The sequence below is a fragment of the Notolepis coatsorum genome (assembly GCF_963971535.1).
Source record: "Notolepis coatsorum genome assembly, chromosome: 2".
NCBI classification, from domain to species: Eukaryota; Metazoa; Chordata; class Actinopteri; order Aulopiformes; family Paralepididae; genus Notolepis; species Notolepis coatsorum.
In genome coordinates this window covers 31,997,076-32,016,337 of record NC_140166.1, presented here as the reverse complement: position 1 = coordinate 32,016,337, position 19,262 = coordinate 31,997,076, and the positions used below count along the sequence as shown (strand labels likewise).

The 19,262-nt window shown below is 44.5% G+C and overlaps 1 protein-coding gene across 1 annotated transcript in view; it reads right to left on the bottom strand.

Moving 5' to 3' along the window:
- Window positions 1-200: 200 nt before the first annotated feature.
- Window positions 201-19,262, bottom strand: part of rtn4r (reticulon 4 receptor) — a 93,980-nt gene continuing 74,918 nt past the window's right edge. The window contains exon 2 of the mRNA XM_084307912.1: window positions 201-1,702. Coding sequence (XP_084164038.1) covers window positions 321-1,702 — 1,382 coding nt within the window. The 3' untranslated portion in view covers window positions 201-320. The remainder of the gene's footprint in view (window positions 1,703-19,262) is intronic.

Here is a 19,262-nt window from a genome sequence, read left to right as displayed (position 1 = left end):
AACCGTCTGTGAGGCCTGTTGTTTTAGAATGTGATCACTTCTAAGACATGGCTAGAGAAATCCAGATCAGGAGCCCTAAGACAAGGTTAGAGAAATCCAGATCAGGAGCCCTAAGACATGGCTAGTGAAATCCAAATCATGAGCCCTAAGACATGGCTAGAGAAATCCAGATCAGGAGCCCTAAGACATCGCTAGAGAAATCCAGATCAGGAGCCCTAAAACATGGCTAGAGAAATCCAGTTCAGGAGCCCTAAGACATGGCTAGAGAAATCCAGATCAGGAGCCCTAAGACATGGCTAGAGAAATCCAGATCAGGAGCCCTAAGACATGGCTAGGGAAATCCAGATCGGAAGAATGAAGACAACGCTCAGCACCTGCACTGTGGATCCACGACCCTTGAGACAGTGAGTGTCCGATTTGGGCTTTTTGGAGCACTTCTTTTTCTTTTTGTTTGGAGCTGTGGAGGGTTCCAGATTGTCTATAAGGTCAGGATTTATCGTTTCCAAAGATTTATCCAGGCCATTGGATAAGGTCCCCAATGGTCCGTCGCTCTGCTTGTTCCGGGTCTCATTTTTCGTTCGTTCAGGCTCCTTGAATTTGGTCTTGGATATGTTCTCCTTCTCCTTCTGCGGGTTGTTGGTGATCTGACGGCTTTTGCCTGATAGGATAGAGGACTTATCGTTATCCGCGAGACAACACCTAGGAACGGCCTCCCCCAGGGGGGGTTCGGTGGAGGGGAACTTCCCGGACCGGGTCTTGGAGCTGAAGAGGTTGGTCTGGATCTGAGGCGTCTCCACACACCCCTCCAAATCGTCGCTCTTCAGCTTTTTCAGGTCCTTCCCTGCCAGATCCAGTGGAACATTGCACTCCAGCTCAGAGCTGGAACCTTTGAAGCGTTTGAACCAGTCCCATAAGGACCTGGCTCGACAGTCACATATCCACTGGTTCCCATTCAGCCGTAGATACTGGAGGGACACCAACTCGTCCATGGTCTCCCCTGTCAAGACAGTGAGATTGTTGTAGAACAGAAACAGGGACTTTAGTTTGCCCAGATCGCTGAACGCCTTCTGCTGGACATAGATCACCCTGTTCTGGTGCAGCAGCAGCCGGTCCAGGTTGATTAGGCCATGGAACATGTTGTCCGTCACCATCCTGATCTTGTTGTTGTGCAGGTAGAGATAGGTGAGGTTGGCCAGGTCCAGGAAAGTGTCATCGTGGAGGGTCAGAATGTTATTGTCCTGCAGGTAAAGGTACTGTAGGGAGAACATTCCTCGGAACACCCCGACGGGAAGCTCAGACAAGCCACACCTGTGAAGGTGGAGGGTGTGGAGCTTGGTCAGACCCCTGAAGGCCGTGGGGCTGATGGTGCGGAGGTTGCTATTGTCCCCGATGTCCAACTCCTCCAGCCTCTCCAGGCCATAGAAAGCCCCAGCCTCAATGTGGCTGATGTTGTTGGAGTAAAGCCACAGGACAGTGAGGTTCTGGCAGGAGCTGAAGCTGGTTGACCTCACCACCGTCAACTTGTTGCTCTGGAGGAATATCCGTTGGCTCCGTACTGGGATCTCGGTGGGGATGGAGAATAGTCCTTGTTGTTGGCAGGCCACGGTGGGCTTAGGCTCACTGTAGCAAACACATTTGGCAGGGCAGCTGTCAGCTCGAGGCACCAGGTTCAGCCACATCACCAGGAACAGGAGTCGACCCCCTGAGGAGACACAAGATGAGCGGGTTAGCGTGATATTAGACACAAGATGAGCGGGTTAGCGTGATATTAGACACAAGATGAGCGGGTTAGCGTGATATTAGACACAAGATGAGCGGGTTAGCGTGATATTAGACACAAGATGAGCGGGTTAGCGTGATATTAGATACAAGATGAGCGGGTTAGCGTGATATTAGACACAAGATGAGCGGGTTAGCGTGATATTAGACACAAGATGAGCGGGTTAGTGTAATATTAGTCACAAGATGAGCGGGTTAGCATGATATTAGTCACAAGACGAGCAGGTTAGCATGATATTAGACACAAGATGATCGAGTTAGCGTGATATTAGACACAAGATGAGCGGGTTAGCAATATTACGCAGAGATACTGTGTCACAGGTCCCATATATTTATAGAAATACTTAGAATGAGGTCCACATCTCACCCTCTTCTGAACATTCACAATAGGTGTTCTACCTGTTAATCCTTAAAGCCCAACTTGCAGGTTAAACCTAGAGCCATATGAAATCCGCGTTCACGGAATCGCGGACGGAATCGCGGAATTAACCAATAAAAATGGAATCAACTGCAAAACGTGGAATATTGCAGAATTTGGCCTAATCTGGACTGAAATTTCGTTTTTGGGTGGAACGTTTGGTGCACACGCGACCGGGGAGGCGGGGACGCTACAGCGTGTTACACACAACACAGCCGCGGTGCTCAAGCGTCTGGCTGCTTTAGTGTTAACATCGTCAAGAAGCTAAACAATTCCACAATAAGCCCTCAATTCAGAGCAGAACAGTATCCTAATGACTTTTATGCCTCCGGTGATAAGGTGTTTTGCTAATTCTGTCAACGTTCCGTGGACTGGACCCGCAAAAACACTTGCGACACTATTGTGATTAAATAGCTATAACGTTAGGTCATGATAGCTTCTAGCTAAATCTAGTGCACCCATCCATTTGTTTAATGCAAACGATTGTCATTATACACTGCCCTTTATAAACTAAATACACTTAAATAGCTATGTAACGTTATAGGACTATAGATGGAAATGATAGCTTCTAGAAGTTCTAGCTAAATCTGGTGCACCCATCCATTTGTTTAATGCAAATGATTGTCATTATATACTGCCCTTTATAATCTAAATAAACTTAAATAGCTATGAAACGTTACAGTACATAGGACTATAGATGGAAATGATAGCTTCTTGCTAAATCTAGTGCACCCATCCATTTGTTTAATGCAAACGATTGTCATTATACACTGTAATTTATAAACGAAATAAACTAAACTAAAGGTGCCTAAATTATGCATTACTATATTTCATCACAATATAATAGATATAGCTAGGTTACTGACATTGTCATTGTGATAATGTCAGTAGTAGCTAGCTGTATCTATTGTTTACACTTGAAATATGTATTTTTATTTTGTCACAATATTAATTGAAAAATATTGTGTAAAATTGAACTGTATTTCTGAGTTGCAGCACTTAAAAACATTAAATGGACTGTTATATCTTATTCAATTGTGGACATTTATTCATTCCCACTTATTATACACTATTTCTGATGGTAAAATGAGCATATAAAACCAAAATACAGAATTCTGAAATATTAAAACGGAAAAAATGGAATTTGGGAAAAAATAAAATGGAATTTGGAAAATAATAAAACGGATTTCATATGGCTCTAGTTAAACCCTACTCTTCAATTATGGGTAGTTTACATCATTGGTATCTAATTAAAAAAGAAAAATCCATTTGACGCCGGAAATGCCACTCCGAAAGGGGTAAAAAGGTCCACGCACGAATAACATGCACGCGTGAATCAAAAAAGCTTATCAGAGATATCAGGGCCATGACGTCACGCGAGGCAACTTTCCCCTATTTCTGATCCACTACAAGGAGTTTTGACGAGTGCAGAAAGCTATTTCCTTGATCCAAATGGACGCCTTACAAGACGCAAATGGGTTTAATCGTTGGGAGACTTTGATGGACCAGCTACAACTGGTTGAAACAAGGTAGTTATAATGTTTTTAATGTCGTAAAAAAAGAACTACCTTTACCACTAGGCAGCCTGTTGTTCAGTACAGCAGCGCTACTGGTCCGTGGGCTGTCGCCTTATCCCCGGGTCATAGTATCAAGCTGGCTATATGGCTCTGGCTAACGTTACCCCGCTAACGTTAGCATTATGTCTACTGTCGTGCATGTAAAAGAGTTTTGGGAACAAGTAAAATGTGTAGGTCCTCTTCTCAGACATGTGGGGCAAAGCACTGCACACACACCATTTTAAATCGGGTGATGTTAGGAGTTTCGAGAATGCTGGCTAGCAAGCTATGCGCCCCGCCATGTTGATACGATAGTAGCCCCTTTAGCTGCACTCGGTGCATCAGTGACGATAGCTATGAGCTAACTAACGCTACAAGCTCAAACACCTTATAACTACTACTATTGTCGTGTCCATAAGTTCCCTGGCATAATACTTGTGAGGACAAAGGTATACAAAGAGGAGAGAACCATTTTAAATCGGGTGATGTTATGAGTTTCGGCTACCAAGCTAAGCTAAGCTACGTTAGCTAACTTAGCTAGCTTCTAACGGTGTATACACAATATGTACAACGACACATCGACTACAGCTCGGCATTCAATACCATAGTCCCCTCCAAACTCATAGCCAAGCTCAGGGACGTGGGCTTGAACTATGACCTCTGCCAGTGGGTCTTGGACTTCTTGATGGGCAGACCCCAGGTGGTGAGAGCAGGCAACTGCACCTCCTCATCCATCACCCTCAACATAGGGGCCCCCCAGGGCTGTGTTCTGAGTCCCCTCCTCTACTCCCTGTACACACACGACTGTGTGGCTCAGCGGAGTAGCAACACAATCATCAAATTTGCTGACGACACAGTGGTGGTGGGCCTGATCTCTGCAAACGACGAGAGGGCCTACCTGGATGAGGTCAAGGTCCTGGCGGGATGGTGCCAGGAAAACAGCCTCTCCCTGAACGTCGGCAAAACAAAGGAGATGATTGTGGACTTCAGGAGGTTGGGGGTCAAGGACTACAGCCCCCTCAGCATCGACGGGGCACCGGTTGAGAGAGTGAACAGCTTTAAGTACCTCAGAGCCTACATATCCGAGGACTTGACATGGACCACACACATTGACAGTGTTGTGAAGAAGGCACGACAACGCCTCTACTTCCTCAGGCGCCTAAGGAAGTTCCAAGTCAGTCAGAAGATCCTTAAGAACTTCTACTCATGTACAATAGAGAGCATCCTGACTGGCAACATCACCTCCTGGTTTTGGAATAGCACTGCACAAGACCGAAGCAGACTACAAAGAGTGACGCGTTCAGCCGAACGCACAATTGGAGGGGGGCTCCCCACCCTCCAGAACATTTACAACAAGCGGTGCAGGGGCAAGGCTAAGATAATCATTAAGGACTCCAGTCACCGGAACAACTGCCTCTTTGAACTGCTGCGGTCAGGCAAGCGATACCGGAGTCTCAAGGCGAGCACAGAAAGACTCAGAAGAAGCTTCTATACCCAGGCCATCAGGCTGCTCAACGAACAATGAACACTACACAACAACCATCAAACGCACATAGCACACACATCCACACGCACACACCCACTTTAAACAAACACACTGTAGCACCCACTCCCCACACTTTATAGCACACACTCACTTTAAACAAACACACTGTAGCACCCACTCCCCACACTTTATATTTATTGATAAAGGATTGCACTACAACTCGTACACCTTACTGTAAATTGTACCTAAATTGTACCTCATCCCATTTCTGCTTTGCACTATATAGTATTGTATATTAGTACACTGCATAGTTGTAACTGAGGGGTACAATTCCCTGACTGTATTGAAGAGTATGGTATATTAAACCACTACTAGTTATGTACTTTAATTACTGGCCATACAGTACATGAATATATATGGTGAACACCCACACAAGAATACGGCAATGACACATAAAGTACTATTTAGAGGGTATTTATTATTATCAAAGCAACGTTAGGTTACAGATTGAGAATTATGCTTGCGCTTGTATGGCGAAGAACACACGTAAAGTAAGTCAAGAGCGTAAGTCAATGAGAATAGTATGAATACTAAGATGGGTCTAAACTGACGCCACCTGTGGTATAGCAATTACATAGGGCACACTAGTACCAGCTGGAGACACTGGGGGGTTCCCTCCGGGTGTAAGGCCGGCCGGGTAGAGGAATGTTCGGGTACAAAGTCTGGGTCAACGAGGAATAACGAGGTTCCAGATACAGGAGCCAGTGCAGTACTCCCTTGATCAGTAGACAAAGCAACAGCTATAATCCAGTATGCTCGACAGCATGGAAGACAGCTAGCCAGCCTCTTCCTAGAGGCGGGCTCGAGTGATGATCCTCACGGGGGTAGATCCCAAACGATAGTGGGGTCGACGGTTCTCTGCTCCAGCAGTCACGGTACCAAAGCAATATAATCCAACCAGAAAAGCTTCTGCAGTCGCCAGTGTAGGTTCTCCGGTGTACATATCCAACGGTTCTCGTCTAGGAATCCTCGGGTGGGGGCACGAGTTTAGGCCGCCCAGCCTGGATAAGTGCACTAGCTATATACACGACGAACCGGTGGTAATGCTGGTCACTGAAGAACGGTAGCCGCACGATACACTATAAATGATAGACTATTACTTCACATTAGAATAAGTCGAACTCAACGGTACTGCGTTAAACTCTGACACTTTAGCAATCTATTCGCACGCGGTTCTCAAGGCTATATTCAGAGGCAAAGTTGCTCACTTCACTGCACGTTGTCTCGTGGTGAAGGTATCAAGGTTTAGAAGACAAGTGCTGCTGTGTACACCTTCGCCGTATTTATACGTAAGGTGAATTATCTAGTGCCAACCTCAGTTCTGTCTCGTATTACTGCGCAAACCCTGGACATGTTGAGACATGCCTGGAGTTGCCTTTGAACTTGCCGTTGGGGGTATGGTCGTTGGCGCCTAGGGGTCGCTGTCCAATAGGAGAGCGAATATTATGGTCTGGTTTGTACCCAGGTAAAGGGATATTCCGTGTATATATACAAATAATATACAAGGGATATCAAACGATATACAAATATTATACAAGGGATCTCAAGCAATAAATATATATATTCGGTTTAATCTGACCCTTTGTAACAATAGTATTGTATATTATATGGTAACTCAGTTACGTCTATTCTGCATCGAACATTGTACATATGTCTATACTGAACACTGTGACCTCATTTTCTACTTCTAATTTACATGCTATACTATGTTATTTGATACTTATCTTGTCTAGCACAGTCTCTGGAGCGTAACAGTAAGAAGCATTTTGTATAAAAGTATTCTGTACTTCTGTATGACAACTATTAAAGAAACTTGAAACTTGAAACTTGAAACAATGATTTTCATTAGTACAAATATGGTAACATGGTTGTGGCTTTTACAAATAGTGGTTAGCTTTAGAGATGGATGGCTATGATCACGGAGCAATAGTGTTGTTAGGTGAAACAGATACATTTTCATTCATTACTCCTCGGCTAGTTGCTTTGGACAAGCAAAGCCATTACTTTAAGTTGCAGGCAAGAAAGACAAGTCTGTCCACTGTCTCTGGTTTTAAAACTGCCCTGTTGCAGGTCACAAAAAAAAAAAAAACGATTTTTCGATTTTTTTTTATTTCGATATTCGATATCGATTATTAAAATATATCGCGATATTTATCGTTATCGTTATATCGCCCAGCCCTACGTGCATGGTGATTGTGTTGGGCAGACAAAATGTTTGATAAAAACGCAAAAACTGTGTCAATTTCAATATTTTTTTTTCTTTTTCATGAAAGTCACAGTTGGCCTAGTCCACATTGTTTATTGAACAAAAATACAACCTGCAAGTTGGCCTTTAAGGTCCCCCTATAGGGGGACCCTGCTTTTCTTTATCATAAATCGATCAATAGAGACCGTATTAGATCCCCAATTATCATATCATGGGGTATCATTGGAAAGCCACAGTCATTGGCTACAACCCTGTGCAAAGATTTTCGAGATCGCCAAATGATTGACGGAGCTAGAGCCCCGGGAGTCGGGGGTGGTAATGTGTACTTTTGCGTACTTTGGGGCACGCCTCACATATCGGCATGTAACTTGAGAACCGCTGAACGGATTTTGTCACCTGAAAGGGCAATCGACAGGTAACAAATACAAATCTATATATTGTATTAAAAGAAATGCACACCCGAGCCACTAGAGGTCGGCAAAGAATCGTCCACATGTGGGCCCTTGGATGTTAAGAGGTCAATGTTTTTAAATATATATTTTTTTGTAGCCAAGAGTAAAGACCATAACCCTATCAAAAACAGTAGTCAAAGTGTATATTTTCATTTTTACCGATGTTTTATACGATTTATCGGAAATACAAATTTAGCGGAAAATGCTAATTATCGTAAAAACCGCAAGAAATTACTAAATCCAGATTCAACATTGGCAAGAGGAGCATTTTCCCTATCCATATATGTATGATTTGGCCATAATAAGGTCAAGTTCAAGGTCAAATATGAATTTATAATTAAAGTCGATTATCATTAATTACCGTATCTACAAATTATTCTGTTTAATCATCTTCCCGCGGTTCATTTGCTTAGATTTTTTGTACACATGATCTCAATAAGGTGGTGAATGAGCTCAGTGAGCATTTTCTCCTACCCGTATACATTTTTGATCAAAGATGCAAAAATCATAAATCATAATTTATATTATCCTTTTCTTCCTTACAATTTACTCAGCCTAGTAACAGACAACAATATTTCTGACACTGGAAATACATACCCCCAGGTCCCTAGATGTTCCTAGATACCAAGAACATGGAAATTGACCTTGCAGAAGTGGTGCAATCTTCCATTTACTTAGGCATGTACCTTTAGGCAAAAACGGTCTACAGATTAACAGCATTTTAAAATAAAGCTGATTTATTACACCCATAATCTCACACATCCAAAAACTATAAACCATCTTGTGAAAATGTATTTGCTTTGGGAGTTATTGAGTTAAAGAGTTAAGATGTGTGATGCTGGTGTATTTTATTCTAGGACGTAATAAATACAATTTCTTGGAGAGGAAGGAAGGAGAGGAGCAGAGGCTTTTGTATCACAAAATGTTTTCTTAAGTACCTTTGTAAATATCTTACTATCATACTAACAAATTTACAAAAATCCTCCTCCAGATTCCTGAATGTGTGAAACGGTCTTCGTAAATGGGCAAAATGTTTGCAGCTGTGCTCCGCTGAATGAACTGATGTGACTCATTCTTAAACTGGAAGCACGTTCCCGTACACCTGAATTTGCATACAGATACGCCCCGCCAGCTCCTTATAAGGCCAGGGCTGTGTGCAAAACAGAAGTGAGAGGGTCTGCAGCATTGCATCTCTTCTGTGCTGACCCTTGTATTCAACAGGTAGAGCGGAAGTGATTTGCGACTGATCACAATTCGATTAGATTAAATAAAATAATTATAATAATAAATACGACAATATTAGTATCATTAACAATTACGCTTAGCATTTATAGTCATGACTCAATGAGGCATTGTGAGCATTACACAAACTAAATGAATAGGAACTACAACCAATTGCATGGATATATGGAATAGACTAAGAATAGATTAACAAATTCTATATAAATCTATAGCTTATTAACGATGCAGCAGCTGATGTAAGGATACTGTATACACAAACACACACACACACACATGCACACGTGCGCTCCATAGCGCAAAAGCAATTTGCGACTCCAAATGATAATAATAATCTTATAATCTCCCAGAATTAAATTAGATTAGATTAAAATGTACAATACAACGGAAATAAATTTGGCATCCAACCAGAGTGAAAATGTAACAGTAAAGTGCAATAGTAACATACAATGCACAGGTGATTAAACTGGTTAAAGGCTTAATTTCTGATAAATAATGATGATTGTGGTCACTTCGATTCTGAGATATCGTTGGAATTAAATAATTATAACAATAATAATACAACAATATTTGTATCATTAACAATTACATTTACATTTATAGTCATGACTCAACGAACCATATCAGAAAATAAATAAATTAAAAAGATGCACTCAGCGCACACACACACACACAGTTCTGTATCACACTAGCTCCCGCTCATTGCATATATCTCGCTTCAGCATATATATACTGAATACATTTCAAATGTACCTTTAAATGCCAGCATTCATCTGGCCACACCCCCATCCGCTTACCTACATAAGCAGGGGTGGTGCCACACACTCATCTCCTTCTCAAATTTCATCACAAGCAACGTGTTGCTCATATGCCCACTTGATGTGGAGAAAAATATTTACTCTGAGGAAAGGAAGAACAAGGAGATACGTTGACATCATATCTTTATTTTCTCTCTCACTATTTTCGAGAAAATACGGCGATATTGTCTTCGTCACTGGAGTGTCTGGAAGATGGTGATCATTCTAAAATCCTCCACCGGTTTTCGTATTGGGAGCACCCCGCTGCATGCCTCTCAACTGCAGTTCCTTGCTGTGGCTGGATTGCGGTAAAACCTTTCAGGACACAGCTGAACTGTAGGACGCGCCGCTGTTGTGAGAAGCGGTGAGTTCCAGGTTGGTGAGTGATGTTTTGCTTGCGGCTCCACTTGTCTGTTAGTGCTTTGGGGGCTGGCTGACAATGTTTACGAACACCGGCCCCAGATTAAGGTCTTTTGTTCAGCCTCTTAGGCAACAGCGGAAGACCTTGATCTGAAGCCCATTATAGTTAACTAGTGGGCCACGACCATTAACACTGGTGATCCCTGTGTTTTCTGGACGAGTGGATGTTTTCTCTGTCACCGTGTAGGCCCCGTCTTTCATATCCAAATGAGAGTATTCCCTCACGAGGAAATATGGGCATGGATGTTCATTAGCAGAAGATCTGTGTTCAAGTCAGCTACACAGGCCAGTTGGGTATTGTGCTGGCTCCGTCGGGTGTTGGTAAAATCACCGTTGTAAAACTGTGTTAACATCTTGTTTCTCTTTTCTCTTAAAAAGTGAGGATGGTTTCAGAACGGCGGCCTGTCTGAGTGAGTGTTATATCATTGTGTACAAGTTCAGGTGATAGCTGCTTAGCTTACGTACTAGTGGTGTCCTACTGTTAGCCAGTCAGCTGTTAGCTGCGGCGCTAGCCTGCTGTGATCACTAGGCTAGGAAACGTTAGCTTGCGTGCTAGTCGTGGCCTGCCTAGGCTAGGCTAGGAAACGTTAGCTTGCTGCTATCGGCCGAGGCCCAGCGCGGGGTGGCTCCGGCCCCTCGCGCGCCGCCGCGGTTCCCAACTCCCCTCTCCCTCACGGGGAGAGGCGGGGGGGATTCGAAGTCTCCCCTCTGGTCGCGTGCGCCGTTCGCTCGGCGTCTCGCGGGCAGGGGCGGCAGCGCCCGACGGTTAGAGCGGCCGTTAGCTTAATGCTATTCTGTTGAACGTGCTTTGATTATAACATGTTTTAAACACTCTTGACTACGACGTCATCTTTGACAGAGGATGTTCGTCGAACCTGCCCTGGGCCAGGACGGCAAGGACTGCGTCAACAAGGGGGGCCGTAGCGACGGGATGGAGCGGCGACGCTGCCCAGATCGACAACACAGAACGGCTGTGTTTACTACGGTGCCTTGAGACTGCACTTCGCTTGATCTACGCTCCGGGTAGGCAAGGTCTGGACCAGACCTTGAGCACGTCTTCTTGCTTTCCCTTCTAAATGTTTTGTAAATAACGATGTTTTCCAAAACGAGTGTTGCTGCACTACATTTAGGATACGATGCGAGTTATGTGTGAATTGTCTTGTCACTGGTATTAGCTTCTCCATGCAAATAGGGTTGTTTATTACAGATGTGAAAATGATCTGGTTTGTTGTGTTGAGAAACATCATGTGTGTTCTTGTACCGAGCACTCTCAACTAAGGGGGTTAAACTAACCTATAAAGCTATGCTTAGTGACATATGAGTAAAGAATTATTCTTCTCTCAGCCTGTAATGACAATGAACAGTGTGTTCACATATTAACAGGTTTACCTGTTCAACTGGCCGTATTAAGGGTAAAGTAGGAGGGTTGTGTTTTTCCCCCCGGTTCCCTGGGGACTTCTTCATCCTCCTCTCAGACATGTTGTTGCACTACATTGTGTCACTGTGTGGTAGAGATATGATGTAACCCTTAGCTTGATTGCTGAGGTTGTGCTAAAACTGCTGGAGAAACTTTATTTTCCTAAAAGAAAATATTGTTTGGTCGCTTTCGTGTGTGCTTAGCAAGGCCTGTGGCCGATACTAATCGAGAATTATGTATTCTCTCATTATGAAAAACGGCGTTCCTCTATAGAGTGTTTTTGCCATTTTTTGTAGGTGATGATGGGTTGTGTGTGTCATGTGACCTACAACTGGGTTGGACTGGCCACAGAAGCACATGTGTAAGTTTGGTACCGGGGCTCTTGGAGAGCCCTCTCTATTCTGTGTTTTTTCCTTAGTAAAAATCAGATAGCAAGTTAGCGCATGCGCTGTGTGAAGTTGTCAGACGCTTCATGGAGCTGACTATGACTGTGTCATACTCTCTTTTTGTCATTACATCGTATCATGGGTGTGGGGTCGTAAAGGGGTGAACTGGTAACCTTTCCTCCCCCTTTTTTCTGTTGGTCAGGGGTAAACCCACCTGTCCTTCAACGTTCTGTCACATTGCGGTTCAGCACGTTACAGGGTGAGGGGGGGGGGGGGGAGTTTCCTGGTCCCACGGCCTGGAATATTGGGCGTGTGCACCGCAGAAATTCCCCCGCCATAGAGTACGCCACTGTGCGCGTCTCTGTTGGTAGGACTTCCGTGTGCTGTTCAGGTCCATGTGATGGATCTGTTTCGGGGGGTGGTCAGGGCTCCCCCTCACCAAGCTCCTATTCGGGCCTTCTGTGAGTTGGGACTCTCCTTCCATGTGAGGGAGCCTCCTTCAGAGTACAGAGCCTCCTCCTCAGATTGTCAAGGTGAGTGGACCCTCAAGAAGGAGTCCTACTCTATTGTGTATGTATTCGATTCAATTCGATTATTGAGTGTGTATGGGTTCAGTGCCTCCTCCCCGGAGAGCCCTAAAACCAATTTTTTACATGGCTCAAGGTGCAATATATTCTTTTAAATCTGTACAGCTCGCGTGGGAAGTCTCTCTGGGGATTCCCGTCTCCTTCCTATGGGAGGGTGGTGGGATGTAAAAATGTGAAAAAAATTTACCCCCGGCTGTGTAGACTGGGATACATACTGTTGGTGCTTCCTTCTTTTCTATTAAAAAGAGTTGGAGTTAGGAAGTATCACACCCCTCTTGTCGTTCCCCTGGGCGCCTTGGGGATTCAATGACAGGTCTAAATAGCCTGTTCATTGATGTGGGTGTGTCCCGACGCACGTATAGTGCTAGCTCGGGGTGTTCTGTAAACAGGCGACTGACTGGCACGCCTTGGTTGCTTGAGGTTAAAACGGCTTTTTTATAAAGCAACTGGGATGGAGGTTTTTCCTCTTCCGACGACCAAATCTGCCGACCTGGTTTGGTTATCGACGGATTCTCGTTCATATCTGGGGGATGATGACGGAATGGATCTGAACATATGTAGAGGGGTCTCACGCCCTGGGGGTGGGCCACCGGGCGCGGTTCGCCCGAACGTCTGGGTGGCGCCTTCTTTTCATGTTTAAGATCACAGACCTGTGCTTCCCGTATCGCCGGGCCCGGTCCGAAGTCATGTTTCGTCGACCCGTAGGCCTGGGTTAACCCTTTTTTGAAAACTGAAACACTTGTACTGCGGTATAGCCGGTGTATACCCGCAGGTGTGTTTTGGAGTTTTTTTCTTGAGGGGTTATAGGAACAACCACCGCATTGGGTAACACCAAGGTGGTTGATTCCCTGGTGTGTTGGAGCAGTGTCAACTCCCGGGTTCACCGGTTGAGGGTGCCCCTGCACGTTCATGACGTCTGCCAATCGTGTCAGCCTTCTCTGCCTCAACCCCTCGGGGTGGGTTTTTTTAAATGGAGACTTGGTCATGCAACAACGCCAGCTTACGCCCCTTCCGCCGGTGCGGCTGTGTTCAGCTGTCCCCTCTTGCGCCTGTCTCGTCCGCAGTCTCCAGGCTAGGGTTTTCCCCGGTGCGCTGCCTGCTTCCGTTGGTTAACCTTTTTTGTGTGCTTACGGCCATGCTGACTGCCTGTTCTGCAGGGTCAGTGTGCCAGGCGGTGTACTATTGGGGGGACAGGGCCCGCTCGGCTGAGGGGCCTTTGTCCGAATGCGCTGGCGATGTGGGGGGCGGGGTCACTAAGTGCCCACCTGGTGGGGTCTTCAAAACTAAATTTTTTAGCGTTTATCGCTTTTCTGGTCAAGCATGACCGACAGAAACAGGTTGAAATGGGATGTAGAGCAGGGGAAGACATTCTGAGAAATGACGGCGGGTCCGGGAATCGAACTCGTGTCCCCCAGATCCGTGACGAGCACGGTTTTCCCAGACGCAGAAATAGCGCCGAGATATGCGGTGAGCTACGGGAGCTCCCCACCTGGTGGGGTCTTGATGCTGGCATCATGGACTTCTCCGGGCCCCCGTTCCAGGGGGTCCAGTCCCTTTGGTGGGTCTGGGTCTTCCTTCGCGCTCCGCTGCTACGGCCTTGCCACGGGGTTGGGTTTGCCCTTGACCCCGTGATTCTGGGGGCAGTAATGAGGTTGTTCCCTCCGTTCCCGGGTGGCATGCGGGTTGTGCGTGTGTGTAGTCGTGGGGTCAAGCCACGGTCTGCTCACCCTGTGCGTTGAGTTGCTTGAGTGCCTCTTCGCACGGTCGTGTCCGTCGCCCTCCCGTGAAGCCCCCAATAGGGGGGGTGCCCTCCATTAGGGGGGGTCGGGGGGGCTCGGTCCTCCCTGATCTGATGGTTGTGGGGGGCCTCAGCGGGGTACATTTGTCGAGCTTCTAGCTCCCGCTCAGCTCCTATTATGCAATGAGACGCTGAGCGGGAGCTAGTGTGATACAGAACGTTAGGTTATGACTATAACCAAGTTCTGTTAACACTAGTGGACACTCAGCGTCTAGACGCCGCTGCGGCCCTTGATTTTTCATTGTGGTGAAATTTGTTGGGACGGAGATGAGTGTGTGGCACCACCCCTGCTTATGTAGGTAAGCGGATGGGGGTGTGGCCAGATGAATGCTGGCATTTAAAGGTACATTTTGAAATTTATTCAGTATATATATGCTGAAGCGAGATATATGCAATGAGACGCTGAGCGTCCACTAGTGTTAACAGAACTTGGTTATAGTCATAACCTAACGTTCTACAGTATGACTTCCATATAATCATTTCCTAATAAAACAAGTCATTAGAATAATATAAGCCTACTGTAAAGATTCATTACATTACATTCATACAGTGTGTGTTTGTGTGTGTGTGTGTGTGTGTGTGTGTGTGTATTTGTTCATGTTCAACAAATGATTTGTTAGACATTCATAAAAGATCAATAAATCATTTGCAGATGCTATTGCAGTGGCGGCTCGCCACTAGGGGCGCAAGGGCGCCGACCCACCTGCTGGCCAGCTGCTGTTAAATCAGAGAAGAAGACAATAAAACTTTTTCGTTTTTGTGTTTTATAGCCCTATAAATAATATAAACATGTTTAAAATGAATAATATTTACTCATTTTAAGTATGTTTGTATTTCCAATGCACAATATAACGTTATTATCTAAATTAAAAAAACATTGTTTTCATGAGCAGGAAGTGACGTTTTTTTTAATTTTTTCGTATTTCTCGCCCGGGCTAGAAGCGATAGCGCTCTGAGTGCGCGTCACAGTTTGATCGCTGTCTCCGTCACAGCCAATCAGTGCATACGGCGTTGTGCGTTGAAATATGACTATTATGTTGGAATCCGAGCGCGATTTGAAGCGGTCTAGGCAGCAGCGTGAACTTCCGTGAAGAATTTCCATAGCCGCATTTTCGTGGAGACGCTCTCTGATTGGCCGACGCGATGTCAGTTTTTTTCCATAGCCGCATTTCTCGGGTTGGCTTCTTAGAGAGAGAATGCAACACAGCAACAGCAGTTCAGTCGACTCGTCAACAACAACAGCAACTACACTGAGCTTAGGCACTCTTTCAAAGTTGGTTAAGGTTAGAGTTTGTCTTAGAGCATGGCGATAGAATGCCAGGTAGTTTGCAGGCTGTTCGAGGCGGAAATGGACAAAGACACAGCTCTTCACTCACACAGCTTGTTGGCTAACAACAAGCTATATGAATGCGGACAATGGATGGACATCAACACAGGCTGGATGGACAATGCCATGGAGTGGATATACTTTATCAACAAGCCAACAACAAGGTAGATTAGCGATCTTAACTCTAGTTTAATACATAACATGATACGTTGTCTACTGATGCCGCATAACGTTGTAACGTTACAGCTACTGCTAGCTGTTAGCTCCGTTAGCTTAGCTGGCCACTTTTATAATTACTGCATGGAAACGGAGTAACGTTAACGTTTAAACGTTATGTCGAGGTCATACAATACTACAGTCGACATAAGGTTAACGTTACCCCGTTTCCATGAAGTGTTTAAATAGCAGCAATCTTGTTGAAAATGTAACTTTACTAAAATGCTCTCTCTCTCTCGCTCTCTCTCTCTCTCTCTCGCTCTCGCTCTCGCTCTCTCTCTCTCTCTCTAATTTCACCGCATGTGGGACATAACCACTCAGACAATGAATGGTAACTTGTTTAAAATAACGAGCTTTACAAATGTGTTTATTATTGAATGGATCTGACATCATCTGAGAGAGAGAGAGAGAGCGAGAGAGAGAGAGAGCGAGAGAGAGAGAGAGAGCTGTGCGTGTTTGTGTTGCTGCTGATGCATAATGAATGAATGGTGAGTTGTTTAAAATGACAACATACATGTGTTAATTATTTGATTTGATTGATCCGAGAGACAGAGAGAGATTGCTCCAGAGCATCTCAGAGCATTACATTTTCAACTCGACCTATTAACGAGAACTGCGACCTACAAGGCACCAGCGCCAGCGGCCGCCACTGTGCTATTGTGTGCCCTAATCTAAAGTGAACACTATTCATCATTAACACATGTGTAATACAGTTTGTTCATTATTTGTTGACTTTCAACTCACCTGTTATGAACAATCTGGCTTTTATGAATACAGACATGAGGCAAAGACCAGACTTGTCTTTTCATGTTTAACAATTGATTTGTTAGACATTCATGAAACATCTATAAATCATTTGCAGATGCTATTGTGTGCCCTAATCTAAAGTTAACACTATTCATCATTAACACATGTGTAATACAGTTTGTTCATTATTTGTTGACTTTTTCATCACATGTTATAAATGTTCTAGACAGCTTTCGGATCCACCCTTCTTTGTGACATCAAACAGTGACAGAATTAGGACTATAGATAAATGCAATTGTATTAACACAAACAAAGCAAAGCAAAATACCAATACACATTGTTTATTTATTATTTATTTAAAAGAAAATGTGTATCTTTTGACACTCCTCACATCTTTTGACACTTTCTCTACTGTGTGGATTATTTTATGACTAACTAAAAGACTAAATGCTTTGTAACAGTCCTCATATTGACATGGTTTCTCTCCTGTGTTTGATTGATTGATTGAAAACTTTATTAACAGATTGCAGAATGGGTACAGTACAGTACAGCTCAATACATACAATTGTTAAGGTGATGCAGACCAGAGAAATACTTTCGTCTTGTTTACATCAGGGTCCCCCATTTTCAATTCATAGTGACATTTATGACATACACAACATACATGACATCAGACATTTATGGCATAGGGACATACTGTACATGACATACAGGTATATAGTACTGTTACATTTGTGACATACATGATATGCAAATATACAGTACTGTTTATGGTTATGATGACCAGCTTAATCATTTGCAATGGCATTGGTTAATAGAAAGCTACAGGCTACTTGCCTTTCTTTTATGTCTGAAGTGACTCTCATCGATCACAACAAAGTGTCTTCTACCCCCCATGCATGCACTGTCCTTTTCTTCTTCTCAACTTATCCATCGCCTTCTAGGGTGACCACCTGTCCCGCGACTCGCGGGACAGTCCTGATATTGGGCCGTTTGTCCCGCGTCCCGCAACAACAAAACAATGTCCTGCAATTCAAAGATAAAAAAAAAATAAAATAAAATTAATTTTTAATTTTAAATTTTTTATCTTTCAAAGATTATTATTTAAAAAATGTTTTAAATGTTGTTAATTTAATGCCTCGTTCCAATACCCTCTTATATTTAAAATAAAAAAATCGGGCGACGTCACAAACCAATGCATTGCGCAGCTGAGCAATAGTATCCATATGCAGGACCACAGCACCGACACAATCAGGACCGCGACACTTTGCGGACCCACACTCTCCAGACCCTCGCTACCATTGGCTGATTTGGGTCACGTGACCGTTCCACCCAATGGCTGAATTGGAGTGGGAAGGTGCAATGAAAAACATATGTTTAAGATATTGTTTAAGATATATCAACAACAAGACTCAACAAGACGTTCGTCAGCAAGGTGGCAGGATATTGTAGTGTGAACGATTGTGGGTCATGCGCATGCGTGCGCCATGCGTGCCAGCAGGTATTAGAATTTTGCAGAACACCGTTTCAGATGATCCCCAAAAGGTAGAATGCAGGATCTGCCACTGACAGGAGCTTCACAATCACCCATGGAGGAGAGGGGGACGTCACATATAGTTGTTCAGAGGAGCGCCTCTTCAGCAAGTCTGGCCCGACTATTATTGAGAACTGAATCAGAGGGTTGGTTTGTTATAATAACAGAATACACGGGGAGTATCGCCGGGACACTGTCCAGAGGGAAGGGAGCAATAGAATCCGGAGGCTAATATCCCCAAAACGGAGGTGAGTTTAATAAGATTAATAACAAAATGAGCTATATATAGCCTACCGTCTGCGTCGAATATGATATATAGGCATTTAAATAATAAATACATTTATTTAATTTTAATTAGCAATAATTTTTATTCTTTTTTGACCCCCCCCCCCCCCCCCCCCCCCCTACGTGTCCCGCATTGTCCGGCAAAAGCAGTACTTCTGTCCTGCGACTGAACCATTTTGACCTGGTCACCCTATCGCCTTCACGCAGGCCTGTCTCGAGGCCATGTTTAGACAGAGAGTCTCAACAGAAACCGCGGAAGTCGTCTTGCGGTCTCACTTTTAATTTTGCATTTAGACTAGTGTTTTGGGAGGGAATTCTTCGTGCAGACGAGGCTGTAAAAGTCTAGTTGACTCGAGACGACGGAGCCCCGCTAACCCATACGCTACACTGCCTCAGGTAGTTGAGACAACCAAGCGTGCTGTGAAGACCCGCCCTACTCTGTCTCTGATTCACAGACTGTGGGTGGGGGAATGTGATTGGACCAAAGCAGAGTCACTCACAGACAGTGGCTCCAGTCACTAGATGTGATAGCCGCTGGACTGATTCTTGTGT